We start from the raw sequence: 15,849 nt of genomic DNA on the forward strand, positions 1-15,849 counted from the left end.
CCACCAGCAAGTAGTATTTGTAGAGATTATTATTTCTTCATTTTCTAAAATCTAAGACGACACTGAATATTAATACTCCATTAATTTAGTAAAAGCTCTGTGCAGGAGAAGATCAGCTAGAGCTTTTAGCCCCAGCCTGTTTGGTTCAGTGGTTAGAGCGTCGACCTCCCGGACTGAAGGGTCCTGGGTTCAATTACAGCCAAGGGCAAGTACCTCAGTAGTAGACTTGATCCTGGGCCCCGGATGGGGCGCGTGGGGGAGGCAACCAATTGATGTGTCTGTCTCACATCAATGTTTCTCTCTCTCCCTCTCTCTCTGTTTCTCTTCTATTTTCCCTAAAAAGCAATGGAAAAAATATCCTCAGGTGAAGATTAAAAAAAAAATACTTTGGTCATTTAAAACATTTTTCATTTGTCATCTTCCCACCCACTCTGCTGAGCTTAAACTCCTCTGGCTCCTAGACTAAATGAGTGCCCCGCCCCTTCATAGGATCTGTTATTGTAATTACTTGTTTAATTCTTTGCTAGAATATAAGGGCAAGAATTGCCTCTGTCTTGCTCGCCAATTCAGCCTTCTCTCTCCTCACCCCCAACCTCCTGCCAGCCACTCTAGTACCTTGCTTAGTACCAGTGTCTAATAGATTCACAGTAGGTATTCGTCAAATGAATTATCTTTTAGAATTTTGTTACCATTTCTCCTACTGAGCTCAATAATCTTGATTTTCCTATGGAGTCTCAGAGAATATAATCGCAAAACTTTTTAAATCTCATGTCTGTGGTTAGAAAGGGAGATTAAGCCTGAATGTTGCCAGAACAACAAATGCTATGACACCTCAGTCATTATTAATCCTTAAGGCTTAAAGGTTTGTAACATTTACCACCCATTTTCACAAAGGATTTAGGCAGTTAGAGAAACCCTCTTGTTTCCATATGAAGGTCATATGAGTGTCAAGACGTATGTATGGTAATTTATGTATAAATTCAATATCTGCTATTAGGGGGAAAGAGTTTTCAAGGGTTTTCGGTGTTTTTTTCTTCTTGGAATAGAGATAATGCTATAGGCAAGACAATCTTCGGAAGTTCTAATATGGCCAACATCATTTCAAAACCATTTGTTGAATACTTATTAGATATAATATCTCACCTTATAAATTCTGCAACCCTAGAGCCAGGAGGAACCTTTGCTGTCATTTGGCGTGCTTCCTGGACGCTGTCTGGGAATTTCGTCTGCAGCATCTCTGACAGCCATTACCTCGCTTTGGCTGGAGAAATTTCAGGAATGGGCTTCCATTACCGATGAGGCCACCTGCTCCACTACTGGATGCTCTAGGGGCACTATATTTTTTCTTCTATTTCCTTTTCCCTTCCCCAAACTACCATCTCTCTTCCTGTCACTTCGACACATTAATCCTCTACTGCAACTTAAATCCTCAACTTAAGAGCCTTTAAGGATTGGAAAGGAAGAAGCAAGGCAGGCAAAGGGAGACACCTCCCCTGAGCACACAGGGTTTCGCAGGCCACATGGTGGGCACGCTTTATGTGCTACCTCACTAACTCCTTACACAATCTAGTACAGCAAGCAAATTAATAACATTTTACTCAGAGGCAAGTAAAACTTGCCCCATTTGGTTATCTTCATGTTGAACTCCAACTTTTTAGAACTCTAAACGTTCTGAGTCATGAGCCCGTGGGTGCGCATTTATATCTGTTAATAGATAGTTGCATGGCATCGGCTCCTGTTCACTCTTTCTAAAATTGGGAGCACAGTTCTTATTGTCCTAGGCAACCTCAGAAGGTGTTTTTTTTTTTAAGATAGAGGCTTCGCCAGTCATGTTAATGAAAGCCTTCTTGCTGCACGAACACACCATGGCCTTTGGAAATCACACCCAACAGAACTCTGTTGCCCTTTTGAAGTGAGAACTTCTTTATTAGAAATGATTCAACCCCTGGGGAAATTTGGGTTTATTGTGTCCTTTCCAGACTTGTGAGAAAATGTCTATGGTGGGGAGTGACAGTGTCCATTGCAGCCCGAGGGTACCTATCAGCATCAGAGCAACTCCTAAACCACTGGGAGACTAAACAACCTGGACTAAAATAACATTGACTTTCACGCTGAGACAGTCAGGAGTGATTAAGAGCCAGAGCTTGAGGATCACCACAACAAACTGTTTTAGAGGTTTACTAACATCCCAAAGTCACTGTTTGGAAATTCTTAGTGAGTAATCCACTGATAGAAGTCCGTTTGGACTAAAGTAATATTTTACACTATGTGTATACATTTTGGTTTTGCAACATCTGTAGGTTTTTAATAGGCTGATTTGTTTTTTAAACTGCTTGACTTGTAAAATATCAAGTCACCAAGTAACTATGTTGAATGTTTTCTCTTTTTTAACTCATTTTATGGGTGAAGTTGAGACCCAAATCTCCCAAAACACCTATATTTCAAGGTTTTTGGAAATGCTTTAATACTAAGGGGATCTTTTGGGGTTTCTATTATTTAACTGTCTGGGTTTTGTTTTTTCTGTTTTTCTGTTCTTTTATCAGGTTCTCCAAAGTACTTACTGTTTAAGTTGGATAAGCCAGTCCTGCAGACTACATTCCCAGTGCAATTTCCAATGATGAAAATGGCCCTTAAAATCCTTTCAGACCTGGAAATCTGTGTGAAACCAATAGGTAGGTATTTCTTTAAACTATTATAGATTATGTCAGAAACTCTGCAAGACAAATATGCCTAGAGAAACTAACAGAAACATGCCGTGATACACGCAAGAGCTATCTTTGGATGGTGAAATAATGGGTAACTGTTTCCCTTTTCTTTCTCACTGTCTGCTTTCAGTGATGAATGCACATTGCTTTCGCAAGAAAGGAGCTTTCCTTTGGAAAAGGCAGTTGCAGGGAACAGTATCCGCATATGTGAAATGAGATCTCAGGTGAATGTGCAGGCGACGGGGTGGGAAGCAGGGACACAGGCACAGCTACTGATTATAGAAGCAGATTGGAACGGGATAGCCCAGCCCCCGGCTCTCCTGGGCTGGCTCTTTGCAGGTCACAAATATAACTCCAAACATGGTGACAGGGTTTCGGTACCAGGTTATTTCTAACCCCTCGTGAAAGGTCAACAACTTCTCCACACAGCTTGGCTGAGTAATTTTGGATTTGACCTGAGAAACTAGTTGAGTTAGTCTAGGCTGTTTGATTCTAAGTAATAAATCTACTACTCAGCAATAAGAGTTCACAAGATAATAAAAAAGTCTGAACAGACACAAAGGTAACCGGACTTGTCAACTGACTGTTAATGGGATTGGCAGGATTTACACCAGGGAAGTCAGAGAAGTGCTGCCCCAAGATGTCCTGGAAGAGGTACCAAGTTCGTGTTATAAATATAGGCAGATCCGATAGTCTAGAAAGCTGGCAGAAACTTCTGTCCTAGCCATGTTTCCTAAAAGCTGATTTAAGTTAGTAAAACAAACTAAAAAATAACCTCTTACAATTGGTAGTACACATTCAAAGAAATATACACATATTCAGCAACATACCTTGTACGATTTTTCTTTTATTAATTTCTTCATCTAATCATCCACTCGTTCATTAAGTTAGCACATGCTGTTTTGAGTATCGCCCATGTCAGAGGCAAAATCTTAGGAGTTGGAGAATACATCAGAGGAAAAAAACACAACAATCCCTGAATTCATGAAACTTATGCTTATAATGCTAGAGAAATTTTTTTAAAAACCCAAATAAACAAGTGAGCTATATAATAAGTCAAATGCAGATACATGTAAGAAGAAAAGGAAATTCAGGAAGTGAGGGAGGGCATGCCAAGTGGGAGCTGGACGCGGGGAAAGAGATTGTTTTAACTGGTGGTCAGGAAAGGCCTTGCCAGTAAGGTGACCTGGTTAAGAAATGTTAAGAGGGTGGGCTTCAGACAGCTTTAATATTCCCCTTTTGCAAAGCATTTGAGCAGCAGGAGTGGGAGAATATGACTTAGTGTTTCTGTTCTTTATTTTACACGTGTGAAAGAGCCCTTCTTTTTATGCTTTAAGAGTGTTACCTTCCCCACAAGAACATGGTTCTTACACAAAAATAATACACAGTAAAGACATTTCCTCCAGAGTTACATGCCTGGTAAACAGACTCACTCAAGTGTCCCACTGAGTTAATACAACCGTGCATACGGACGTTAGTTTTTCCCCCATCCATTCACGTGTTTGCTACTGAAACTGACTGTAAGGGCAGGGGTGGAACAATGATTTGTTCCTGTCACCGGCCTCAGTGCCTAGCCCAGGGCCTTCTACATAAGCACTCAGTGATCACCAGTTGAACAAATAAATTTCGAGAGTAAAATAGACATTGATTTCAAACAGTTCATAAGATGACTCCCCAATGGCCACAATTGCCTACTAACTGTCCAAAGTGGGTAACTGTCTTACATCATGATGACATCTGGACTTTTCCAAGCCCTATGTGGACCTGGCATCAAGAACTCACTCTGGCCCGGCCGGGCGTGGCTCAGCGGTTGAGCGTCGACCTAGGATCCAGGCGATCGGGGTTCGATTCCCGGTCAGGGCACATGCCCGGGTTGCGGGCTCGATCAGTGACTCATCATTGATGTTTCTATCTCTCTCTCTCCCTCTCCTTTCCTCTCTCTGAAATCAATAAAGATATATTTTTTTTAAAAAACAACAAAAAAAAACCTCACTCTGTAAAGAAAAGTGATGGTGTGCCCCCAACAGGGATTCTTTCAGTATAAGCGACTCTGAGAGGTTGTTTCCAATCCCATTTTCCCCATGACAGTGCGGTAAAATGAGACAGCTGTCATCGCCACATTTTTCTTATCTCTGTGACAGATAATCTGCTTTATACCCTCTTTCTGTGATCGCGTGGAAGAGTGATATTTTCACATCATATTAGGGGGCACAATTATGACAGTTTATGGTAATTACATTGGGGCAAATAATAAAAGGGGAAAAGGGAACCCAAAAGCTTGATTTTATAATAGACTCCTGATTCTAGGCCTTAATAATAATTGTGTGGTTTTGGACACGTTGCTGAATCTCTGTGAATCCCATGACCTCATCTGTAAACTGAGAATAATAATTACTACCTCACAGTAATATGATGAAGTTCAAGTTGGATAATATATGTAAAGAATTTGGTATAGTGCCTGGTATATAATGTGGGTATTTAATAGATTGTTCCTATTTTTACTACTACTAATAATAGTGTTGATGGGATATTGCTCAGCTATAACAAAGAATAAAATTTTGCCCTTTGTGACAACATGGATGGACCTAGAAGGTATTATGCTAAGTGAAATAAATCAGACAGAGAAAGACAAATACCATATGATTTCACTTATATGTGGAATCTAAAAAACAAAATAACTGAGCAAACAAACCAGAACCAAACTCATAGAGATACAGAGAGCATTTCTGATGGTTGCCAGATGGGAGGGAGGTTGGGGGAATGGGTGAAAAAGGGGAAGGAATTAAGTTGTAAAAATTCCCAGTTATAAAAACAATCACAGGGATGTAAAGTACAGCAAAGGGAATATAGTCAATACTATTGTAATAATTATGTGTGGCGTTAGATGGGTACTAGCCTTATCGGGGCAATCACTTCATAAGGAATATAAATGTCTAATCACTATGTTGTACACCTGAAACTAAAATAAAATTGTATGTCAACTGTAATTGCAATGTTTTTTAAATTACAAATAGAAAAATATAATAGTGTTACTATTGGAGAACTTAGGCAAATAAGATTTTTTTGCCAGTTGTTGAACATTTATATGATCACTGAGGATAAAGCTCATAACTGTATTTGCACTTTGAAGTTTATCTTCCTCTCTATACTCATAATATTAAACCAAATAATGTTTATAATATTTTTGGATGTTTTATCACTTAAGAACATGAAGAAAATGTTTCCAAAAAAGTTTGAGCAAAATGGGATGGTATTTAATAGAGAACATGTCTGTGGACTCAGAGCACCACGTGTGATAAGGGTTAGCTTAGCAAGCTTTTTGCTACCATTGTGGTTAATCCTTTCCCTGTAGAAAAGCCATTATCGTTTTGGGTAGCAAAGTGATGCTTTAATGGAGTCTGAGCTCTAGCCTGATGACTTTCTTTTCGTTTCTTTAGAGTTTTGAAGCATAACTAAGGACAGAGACCACCGCTAGGCACAAATATCACCAACTTGCTTGATTATGGAGATGGTCTGTTTGATGCTAAAAATGTGTCTAGTTTTTTGACAACGGCTGAATAACCATGGGGTCCAGTGGACTTGGGAAAGCTGCAACATTGGATGAGCTGCTGAGCACTTGCATTGAGATGTTTGGTATGAGCCTTTCCCCTCTATGTGTATCTTGATACCATCACTTTCTCCTATTGAGAGGCAAGTGTTGCTGTAGAACAGAATTCAATCTTCATATCTTGGTGCTTGGGGCCTTTTTGATCGACCCCAATCTGTCTCCCCAGTATCACTGCTCTCTGCATTTCCTTCGCTTTACTACCCACAACTCATACACTAGCCATACTGTCCACTTCATGTTTCTGGAACATTCCCTGCATCTTTCTACCTGCATGCCTTTATCACACCCCTTTCACTGAAATTCTGCTTCAGGGTTCATCTCAGGTTCATCTCCAATGTTCATAATACCATTCCTAGTCTCCCTGTCAGGAACGTTCCCTCCACCCCCCACAGTCCTTTGAAACTTTCTCATGGCACATGGTATATGCTGCTGTGATCATTTCTTGGTCTTTGACTTAGACAAGTGTGGGTAGCACAGTCTGCTGCATTTTCTATATTTGTGTATATGTCTTTTATCTTCTACTAGGTTATAGACTTTACAGCTAAGTTCTTATGTTGTTTATGATCTACCTCAGCATTTTGGATTATTCCTTGCACAATAGAGTCACACAAGAGTTTTTTGTTGAATTGATTTTAAAGGAAAAGTTAAACCAGAGTAGGGTTGCCAGATAAAATATAGGATCATCAGTTAAATTTGAATTTCAGATAAACTACATTTAGTATAAGTATGTCCTAAATAATGCATGGGACACACCTATACTAGAAAATGATTTGTGTTTTACCTTAATTAAAATTTAACTAAGGGTCCTGGATTTTTATTTTCTAAATTCTGGCAACCCTAAACCAGAGGAAAGGTGAAACCTACCCACTTAACTTGCAAGAAAATACCAGTAGAAGTAGGAGGAAAATGATAATTGAGCCTATGAGAAATTTTTAACGTTAATGTCTCTCTACTGATACTAAAAACAGAGAAGAGTAGTACTGTTACCTCCTCACTCCTCATTTTATTTTATTTTTTAACAGATGACAATGGAGAGCTGGATAATAGTTATTTGCCAAGAATAGTTCTACTGATGCACCGATGGTATTTATCTTCCACTGAATTGGCAGAAAAACTTCTCTGCATATATCTTTTCAACTACTGTATAATCATAAATCAAATTATGTATTTATGTAGATAGAATGCCTAACCAAAGCCAGTAAATTAAGATGAATAAATAATCTTCAGTCAGTTATCCAGCTGTTTTGTGAATATATTTAGATGTCTAGACAAAACATCTGGGTGATGGACCAAACAGTTGACTATCCATCTGGATGTTTTGGCTCTACTTGAAAATAATCGCTAGATTTAAAATGAAACAGGAGCTGTAGACTGAATGTCTCTAACCCGCCTTTAACATTTCTGCTGTTAGTGCAATGAAAGAATATTTACCACTGATTCAGGACCTAACTCATTCCTTTTAGAATGGCAAAATGGTAGACCTAGAGGATATGATTTAGACATTTAGAAATGCTAGCCAAAGTAATATGATCTGGCTTAGGCACAGACACCACCTAAGTTTTTATACCTTTCCTTACTGGCAAGACACAAAGGACATTCCAGCAGGTTTATTGTAATTTGTTGATTGATGTTCATTCTAGATATCCTTCTGACATAAGAGAAAAATATCCATTCTATGAGGGCTTTTATCAGTTCATCAGCTGTTGTACATAATGCAGTCCTAAAAGGTAGTTGAAAGCCAAGTGACTGAAAATGGCAAAATAGTCTCACATTTATAAGAAGATTCCATTCCCAAATATCTAATGGGTATTATATAATCACTAATATTGGCTCCTACAGTCTCTGCCTGCTTAAAGCACAAGGGGCTCTGCAGATGAATGAGAAGCCCTACAGGTCAGGGGAGCCTGAGGGCAAGGGTCCATGGAGTGTCATTAGGGCCAAGTGGGGCTTCCCCCTGCTCACTTTAAGATTCCTCCACTTTCCACTTCTTCTCTCCACCATCCCACAACCTCCAGGGAGATGAGGGTGACAGGGAGGATAAGGGGACATTCACCATGAATGGAGGTTCCTGGAAGTGAGCTGGATCCTGATGCCCAGTGGCCCAGGGGTTCCACGGGTCCCACTATTGAAGGTAGCTCACAGGGAAGGATGGATGGAATTGACTAAATCTGGTCTCATCTCTCCTCAGGATCCAAACACTGTCCAAAGAATGTGCCCCAAACAGCATTCTTGTCATTAGTATGCCCGCTGATAATATGAAACACAAATTAAAATGGATATTCAGTCAGTAAAGTCTAATATCTGAAAGTACAGATGTATAACAGTTGAAACTGCCTTTGAATTGACATTTCTTTAGATTTTCCCCCCTTTAGATCACTCACTACTGTATACTCACAGTACCTGGCCTATAGCAGAAGCTCAGAAAATATTTGTTCAGAAGAATGTGAATAAATAGACTTAAGAATAAATTGCAACACACCCTGCAAGTGACATTTTCAAACACTAAAGAATAATTTCTTTAGTGAAGAAATTATATATATTACATATATAAGGCATTAATCCTAAATACAAAATTGTTTTGGGTAAAATGGTGCTTCTATGTACTGCCAGTTTTAAACACTCTCTAGTTGGTGGTATATTTGTAATTACAGTTGACAGTCGTCACTTGGTACGTGCTCAGGAAGGTAAAATGAATTTCGTAAGAGGCTTCTCTTCTAGACCAAAAGAAGGGCATCCCAGAGCAATAGATTATTCAGTGCTGACATCATTAGAACCCACTTCTTCACTTTAATGCCCACATGAGCCAAATGTTCCCAGTCTGGCTGTCTTACCAGGAATCCATCTACATTGATCAGAGAGCTGCAGGTGTGTCCAAAGGCAACAAATTGCGAGGGGTTTTTCTTTAACTAGTGTACGTATCGAAATGCCAGTGGAGAAAGCTGCGATGAATTTCGACTGAAGATCTGCTACTTCATGAGGTAAATATGCTTACAAATGGAATTGTCTTGTAGTTTCTGCTCCTGGAATGGCTGACACTTTCCTTTTCCTCAAGCAGCAGATCTAGTTTGACAATAAAACCGACTCAGATTTTGTTGTATTGATTTTGTTAACATGGGCCCTCCTCTGTTCTTAGGGGTAGAATTTATCTTTCTTTAGGACTAGAGCTGAAGTAGTGATAAATGTGATTAGGGAATGAAACCAGCTCTTAGAGTAAATTCTTTTTTCTACTCCCTCACCATACACATTCTATCTACTTGCCATGAGTTGAGAGAAGGATTTCCTTCTGGAGAGAGTTGGAAAGAAAGGCTTAGCGTGGGCATGTCCTTGGGTCCTTGACTGAAGGGAAGGAGTGAGACTAGATGTGATGGGTGGGGGATAGGAAATTGCTAACTGGGGGCATGGTCCTGGAGTCTGTTAAGTGTAATCTATAAAATGATACTACAGTTTACTCAGGGGTCCAGCTTGAGATCTTCTGGTTGTCAAAAATATTTGATGCCTTTCAGGTACTGGATTCTGAAATTTCCTGCAGAGTTTAATTTGGACCTTGGTTTGATCCATATGACTGAAGAATTCAGAGAAGTAGCTAGTCAACTAGGATACGAAAAACACGTCAGCCTCATCGACATATCCAGCATGTAAGAGCTGCGCAAGCTTTTCAAACACGATGAGCCCTCTGTTTTGGGGGAGGGGCCAGTGATGACCCCACTAGACCTCAAACCATGCCATTTCGGAACCAAGGTGTGCTTTGAAAGGCCTGGCTGCAGGGAGCACCACTGCACGTGGTTCCTCTCTCCCAGCTATGATTTCTTTCTTTGTAAAATGGGAATAGTACCTTTCCCATAGGGTTATCATGAGCACCCAGTGAATACATAAGAGAGCATGGGAAAGCATTTGGCACACAATAGATGCTCAGTATTTACTAGAAATCTAGTTAACGGCATAGGAGTGTGCCGTTGCCACGCACAGTGTGGTGTATGGGTAGGCAGCGTTGGCATCATTCGGGAGCTCAGTAGAAATGCCAGCTCTCGGGCCCACCCTAAACCTGCTGAATCGGAAACTACTTTGATAAGGTCTCCCGGTGATTCATACGCTCATTCCAGTTGGAGTACCATGATGCTTCTGAGGCTGTACAGATGTTGACCACAGTTGTGCCAAGAACTAGTCAGCTCAGTTACTAGGAATGTGGTGCTCATTAGGCTAGCGTTTTAAATCAGCTAGTTAACCTTCACAGAGAAAACTATTTTATGACCCTAACCATGGGTTTCCATCTTGCAAGCACACACTCCTGTGTCCTAGACATTTTTACTCTAGCCTGTTTTCCTGGACTACTTCTTCAAGAGCGATCAACAGTGAGTGATCCAGGAATCATTAGGGATTTTGTTAAAAAAATAGAGATTATTCAGGTTCACTCCCAGTAAATCAGAATCTCTGGCACTGAGGTCCAGACCTCTGTCTTTATAACAGACTTTTTAGATTATCCATATCATCTTGCTGAAGGGTGAGAACCAGTTCGTAGTAGTTGCCACGTGCCTTAAATCACTATCTATGTATTGATAAACTCCCAAATTTATATATACCTAGCCCTGACCTCTCCCTTATGATCCAAACCTTACTGGCCACAAGAAAGACCAAGTAAGAGATTCTGGATGGATCAGTGTAAATCCATCCTGTCTGGGAAAACAACTCGAAGTTTATGTTCTGTTGGCGATGGGTTGGTGGTTTTCTCTTCAAATACACGGGACGGGACGTGTATTTTGCACAAGACCCTGGAAGCAGACCAAGAGTTACAGAGTCGTTAGGTTAATAGCTTCCATTGAGTGAAACAGGCTTTCGGCACACTGACCAGACCCACTCTACTTTTATAGACCTTCCTATGATTGGATGAGAAGAGTCACACAGAGGAAGAAAGTGTCAAAGAAGGGAAAAGCCTGTCTGCTGTTTGACCATCTGGAGCCCATTGAGTTGGCCGAGCATCTCACTTTTCTGGAGCATAAATCGTTCCGAAGGATCTCGGTAAGGAACTTGACATTTATTCTTCCAAGGACAACAACCTCTATGCCAACTTTCTTAAGAGCCGCGCTTTCATACTCTGAAGCGTTGGCAGCTCTGTCGCTGTGCTCTCTTGGAAAAGTGCCCTTAATTCACAGGAACAATCCCTTTCCACCAAAAATAAATATTAGCCTGTCTTTATTTTATAGCTAAGGAGCTATATTTCTGTCGCTGTACGTTCAATGTCCCCTTTCATAGGATTAAAGCATGACTTTCTGATTACGCAGTGGAGACTCAACCATTCAAGGGTTATTTAGGTCTGTTGACTTCTCCAAGCGAACGTGTTTTGCTGGGCCCTTTGTTCGGGGAAAGAGATATTTATTGAGGTTGTGATTTGTATAAATGGGTGCAGGTTGAAAATAGGAACCATAGGCTTTGAGGAGAGTCTCACCATCCAAGTGCTTGTTTCCCAGGGTGGAGATCCTGAATTAAACCCTTCTTCCTACTCGATCTTGAGAGTAGGAAGACTCCCTCCTGTGGTCTCTTACTAGCTACCTACCCACCACCCACTCGTTATGATAACATTTCCACAACAGTCCACAAGCAGCCTTTGTCTTCTTCTCACCAAGCTCTGGGGCGGTCTCCCCTCTTGCAAGATGCCAGGCAATGAATTGCATTATCCCTCGCTCAGAAGAACATGAGGTTAGAAACATGGATTTCTGAAAGGCTGGTTCTTTTCACTGAGCGATCCTACTTGGAGAGGCCCTTGCTGACTCCCCGCTGGCAGGCTCTAAGAGGAAACCCCTGCTGTGTTTCTGTGACAGCAGGCTCATACGCATTTGATGACATCCATACCGACTTCCTGAAAATGTGTCTGCTTTACTAAAGAGCTGTCTTCAATTACTATTTTTTTTTTTCTTTAAAAAATCTTGATAGACTTTGAAATCATTATATTTATATGCATTTCCTCTTTTTTAATGTACGCTATTGTATCTCAGACTTGCCTGACCATTGGAATCCCCAGCAGTGGGTGGGAAATGGATGTTCTTAGGCTCTTCCTCTGGAGATACTGATCCTTCAGGTTTGGGGTGATCCCAGAAACCACTATTTTAGCAAATGTCGCAGGTGAAAATTATGACCCAGCAATTTAGGATTCACTGGAATGTGACTTGGAGTCTTACCGTTTCCTTGCCCCACCAACACTGTCATGTGTAATGAGTATATGTCTATGTTGGGGAGTGAAATGCAGCAAAAGGACATGCTAAACGTACATGCGTGTTCGAACTTAGGAGATGCCATTAAAATGTGAATGAAAGAAATCGTTACGCTGTTATAAAACAATATCTCACCTCTTTCACGAAACATTCTAATTTCTGATTTTGCAAAGACTTCATTATAATTCAGAGTCTCTTTTACTAGTTCACCGATTACCAAAGCTATGTCATCCATGGCTGCCTGGAGAACAACCCAACCTTGGAGAGATCTATTGCTTTATTTAATGGAATCTCTAAGTGGGTCCAGTTGATGGTTCTTAGCAAACCAACCCCCCAGCAAAGGGCAGAGGTCATCACAAAGTTTATCAATGTTGCCAAGGTATGTATATCTGGTCATGAGACTGGAGTTCTTAAAGTATTCTAGATGTCATACGCTCTATTGAGAAAAGTCATTGGGGAAATTTGGGGTTCACAATATAAAGGACAATTAAACTACTCATAAATGTCTAATGAACAAATCATACTTCCCTCAAGCAAGAAGATTGCTTTGAATTGCCCATACCTACAAGCACTTAATGTAGCTATTTTTCTGTGAAATGATTGATATATTTTTCTAGTGAATTTTACTTGCCCTTCATTTTAAATTGATATTATTTTCCCTCGGTCCTTGTTATTAAATTGTGCATGCATTCACCTGTAATTCAGAAAGCTCAGAATAACCGAAAAATTGTTAGAGTATTGATGTTAACATTTTTAATTGCAGAAACTCCTTCAGCTCAAAAATTTTAACACCCTGATGGCGGTGGTGGGAGGCCTTAGTCACAGTTCCATCTCACGCCTCAAAGAGACCCATTCTCACCTTTCTTCAGAAGTTACCAAGGTACAGTGATTGGACCCTAATCCCAAGTCAGAACTCACTTGTGAACTGTTTAGGGGTAGGATAGTCTTGGCAGGTGCCACTTGGAGGGGAAGCTTTCCTCTTAGACAATGGTAGGTCACATGGGGGTTAAAATAAGAAGGGAATAGACTTGGCACCTGGAAAACGGGGGTGGCAAGTGTCTGAGTAAGAGTACTTTGAATACCATCACATGCTGTAGCTGTAAATATTCAACAAGTATGCATGGGGTGCTTCCTGTGTGACAGGCACTGTGATACACACAGGGGGACAAGGCGAGTAAGACAGAAATCACTCCTCCCCCCCCTCCTAAAATGAAGTCATTGAACACCTGCTCGGTACATGGCACTGTGTTCAACTCCACAGAAGCTACAAGGGAAGGGGAGACATAGACCTTGTATAGAAACGCCTCCAATTTATTGCTGATTTGTCAGGAATAAAAGTATATATTTTTTTAAATGATTATTTCCAAAATCAAGCTTTCTGCCATATTTATTTCCAGAAAGCTCTAATAATAGTTTTCCTTACTGAACAAAGCGAAACATTTCATTCTTATGAAGAGATTTCCTTGTAAGAGTCTACTTTGAACACTTGCAGCTGTACATTTTTAAAAACTCTTACTGCTTAAACAGTAGGGAATTGGGTCATCTCACACACCTGGAAGCCCAGAGGCAGGGCTGGCTTCAGGCGCGGTCTGATCAGAGCTCCGGCTCCGTCGCTCCGCCTTCCTCTGGGCATCGGTTCTCGCTTTGTTTCGCTTTGTTGTGTGAGTGGGCTGGCTTCCCTTCTGATGGGCCTGTCTGCAGGAAATTACGCTCTCTCGTTCATGAAAGGTGGAGGCAGAGAGACCTTTTCTCTTCAGCCCTGACCCCATGGAATTAAAGACTTTCTTTTTGGACAGATTGGACCATCCCAAGTCACATGCCCACTCCTGAACCAGTAAGAGTCGCCAGAGGAATACAATGTATAATGATTGGCTTAACTTTCTATTTCTGAACCGATCACAAACCAGAGGGGAGGAATTAGGATGATGGCAAATCCTTGGACCTAGGGATGGAAACCGCTGCACCTGAGTCACGGGCTGCTTTGGGAAAGAGCAAACGGATCGAAATAAGGGCCTATTAGGAAGGTCTGGTTTCTCTTAGGCAACCAACAGTAACTTGTTCGTGTAGACAAGAGGATGTAAACCACAGAAGCACTGCTGTCTGACCTCAAACACTGCACCCCTTCCAAGCGTGCTGGGCTCATGATGTGTTTCATGTCCCTTTAGCTTTGTACTGAAGTTCAAGTAAAGAGCAGCGCGTATTTTAAATGTTGTGAAGACTATGAATTTGACAGAAGCTCAGAGGCTTGGAACCACCAATGTGTCTTTAAAAAATATTTATCTTAACTCCTCTTTCTTATAGAAAAGGAAACTGAGGCCCTAAAAAAGTCAAGTGACTTGCTCAAGGTCACCCTTCTAGTTAGTGGCAGAGTTCAAAACCATAACTGTCTCACACCTCAATGTGCCACTTCCCACACTGTCCCCGACTAACCTTCATGGAATTTATCTCAAATGCAACTTTCTTACAATAACTAGAAAATTTTAATATACTATATACTTAAATATAATACAATACATGCTTGTGTTTGTGGACCCTAACATTTTCATTAATTGCAAAATATTTATACAGACATGATAGTTAACATCCCAGCTTCCCTAGCAGGTCAGCAGAGGTGCGGGCTGCTTGCGTGTCATAGCAGGATGGGACAGGCTGTCCAGCTCCTAGCCAGGCCTAGTACATTTTCCTGTTTAATGTGTCCTTGCATCAACATTGGTGAGATTGATAATGCTCTCTGTAGCCGAGGAATTTCCTAGCCACACACTGCAGGCCTGGGGTGGGAAGATGGGAAGGCTGTCTGGAAATTCTCCTTTCCATCTGTTCCCAGAACTGGAATGAAATGACAGAGCTGGTCTCCTCCAACGGCAATTATTGCAATTACCGCAAAGCTTTCGCCGACTGTGACGGCTTCAAAATCCCCATCCTGGGCGTGCACTTGAAGGACTTGATCGCAGTCCATGTCATCTTCCCGGACTGGACGGAGGGAAACAAAGTGAACATCGTGAAGATGCACCAGCTCTCCGCCACCCTGAGCGAGCTGGTCGCCCTGCAGAACGCCTCCCACCACTTAGAGCCCAACATGGACCTGATCAACCTGCTCACGGTGAGTGCAAGGCCCTGGCGCGCGTGCTCATAACTCTTCGCACCTCGTGTCCCAGGGGATGCAGAGAGAGCTGTGCCTGCGATTCCCTGGGCTGCAGGGGGCGGTGAATTCAGGGTCATTGGACAGGGAGGAATCTCAAAGGCTGAGGGGAGGGGACCCCGTTCTCATAACCACATGACTTAAGACTCTGACCTCAGAGCACCCCCGTAGACGCTCTGGCCCTGCAGAGCTGCC

The 15,849-nt window shown here is 41.4% G+C and overlaps 1 protein-coding gene across 2 annotated transcripts in view; it reads left to right on the forward strand.

The window, feature by feature from the left end:
* Nucleotides 1–2,547: 2,547 nt before the first annotated feature.
* Nucleotides 2,548–15,849, forward strand: part of RASGRP3 (RAS guanyl releasing protein 3) — a 39,027-nt gene continuing 25,725 nt past the window's right edge. For both annotated transcript variants that reach the window (XM_016219004.2, XM_016219005.2), the window contains exons 1-9: nt 2,548–2,672; nt 6,143–6,338; nt 7,335–7,437; nt 9,228–9,290; nt 9,816–9,947; nt 11,178–11,325; nt 12,721–12,894; nt 13,279–13,395; nt 15,340–15,615. In XM_016219004.2, the coding sequence (XP_016074490.2) occupies nt 6,269–6,338; nt 7,335–7,437; nt 9,228–9,290; nt 9,816–9,947; nt 11,178–11,325; nt 12,721–12,894; nt 13,279–13,395; nt 15,340–15,615 (1,083 nt within the window). In that variant the 5' untranslated portion in view covers nt 2,548–2,672; nt 6,143–6,268. The remainder of the gene's footprint in view (nt 2,673–6,142; nt 6,339–7,334; nt 7,438–9,227; nt 9,291–9,815; nt 9,948–11,177; nt 11,326–12,720; nt 12,895–13,278; nt 13,396–15,339; nt 15,616–15,849) is intronic.

The sequence above is a fragment of the Miniopterus natalensis genome, chromosome 13 (genome assembly GCF_054644295.1).
Source record: "Miniopterus natalensis isolate mMinNat1 chromosome 13, mMinNat1.hap1, whole genome shotgun sequence".
NCBI classification, from domain to species: Eukaryota; Metazoa; Chordata; class Mammalia; order Chiroptera; family Miniopteridae; genus Miniopterus; species Miniopterus natalensis.